At 39.9% G+C, this 1,207-nt stretch overlaps 1 protein-coding gene across 1 annotated transcript; it reads right to left on the bottom strand.

The window, feature by feature from the left end:
• Positions 1-471: 471 nt before the first annotated feature.
• Positions 472-957, bottom strand: LOC111832402 (uncharacterized protein At4g04775-like). Its single transcript, XM_023788711.1, has one exon. It carries the CDS (start codon positions 955-957, stop codon positions 472-474), a length of 486 nt encoding a protein of 161 aa, XP_023644479.1.
• Between the last annotated feature and the right edge of the window lie 250 nt (positions 958-1,207).

Below are 1,207 nucleotides of genomic sequence, written 5' to 3'. Positions count from 1 at the left end.
ATCCGCAACATTCAAGTGCTCCGGCAGCTAATCCAAGTGGTAAGGGACGTGCACGTGGACGTCCTCCTAGCACTAAAAATGGTTGTGGCAAGGGTCGTGGAAAGGGTCGTGGTAGAGGATCCGATTAAGCTCCTAAACCGCCAGTGTTTTTTATGTCTCCTTGGACTGACAAGGTCTTTGATGTTTGGCGACCAGAGAAGAAGTAGGACTAATATGAGTAATATCTTTTGTGTGCTTAATGACTTTGTAGGATGATTTCTATGTAGGATGCTTGATGCTTTGTTTTGGTAGGATCCAGATATTTTTTTGGGTGGGATCCTTGTAATTGCAAACCAATATGCTATTTCGGATTAATGAAGTTTGACAACTTAGGATAAACAAGATTACATTTCACAAAGTTCCCATTTTCACAGCCATACAACATGAACACCAACTAAGTAACCAACTTCTAACAACATAACAATACGTAATCTACTTCTTTCCCATTACAAGTATCATTGCAATAACAACAATGAAACCTCCCCAAGACATCACCACAAACTGCCGAAGCAATTTTTCCCTCTCATTAGCTCTCATAACTTCATTTCCAAGCTTCTTGTTCTCCTCATTAGCTCTCATCACTTCAATTTCAAGCTTCATCTTCTCTTCCTCATGTTTCTTTACTAGGTCAGTGGAGAATGTGGTGGAACCTATCCTAATTTGTTCATTCATGATCTTTAAAGATTCTTTTAGTGCCTTGATCTCATCTCTCGCCTCGAGTAATCTCACTTTCTGCCAACCGTGTGGCTTATCTTCATCTACCCAATTGAGTAAACCATGTACAGCACATCTGAAGAATCTTCTACTCGGATTCTCATTTGTCCATGCTGTCACAATACTTGTCGCTCTACCACAATTGCAAAGAGGACCACGGCTCTGTCTTGAATTTGCATCAGATCCGGAACTTGAGCTGAGCATTCTCTCAATGAAAGGAGAAAAGAAGAAAATAGATTTTAGGGTTCTACAATGGAAAAAATCAATCCCCCAGTCGATGTAGAAGAAGAATGGAAAAGGGCAACAGTGTCTTTAGTTTACTCTTATTAACCACGTGATGTTAAAAGTTAACACCAGTTAGCGGTTCTGTCAACGCCGTAAACGGCAGTTAACTCTTGGGTACGATTCGACCAACGTTATATTAAACGAACAATTTTACGAACAAAATTAAATA

The sequence above is a fragment of the Capsella rubella genome, unplaced genomic scaffold (genome assembly GCF_000375325.1).
Source record: "Capsella rubella cultivar Monte Gargano unplaced genomic scaffold, Caprub1_0 scaffold_1, whole genome shotgun sequence".
In the NCBI taxonomy this organism is placed as follows: domain Eukaryota; kingdom Viridiplantae; phylum Streptophyta; class Magnoliopsida; order Brassicales; family Brassicaceae; genus Capsella; species Capsella rubella.
This window is presented reverse-complemented; position numbering and strand designations above follow the sequence as displayed.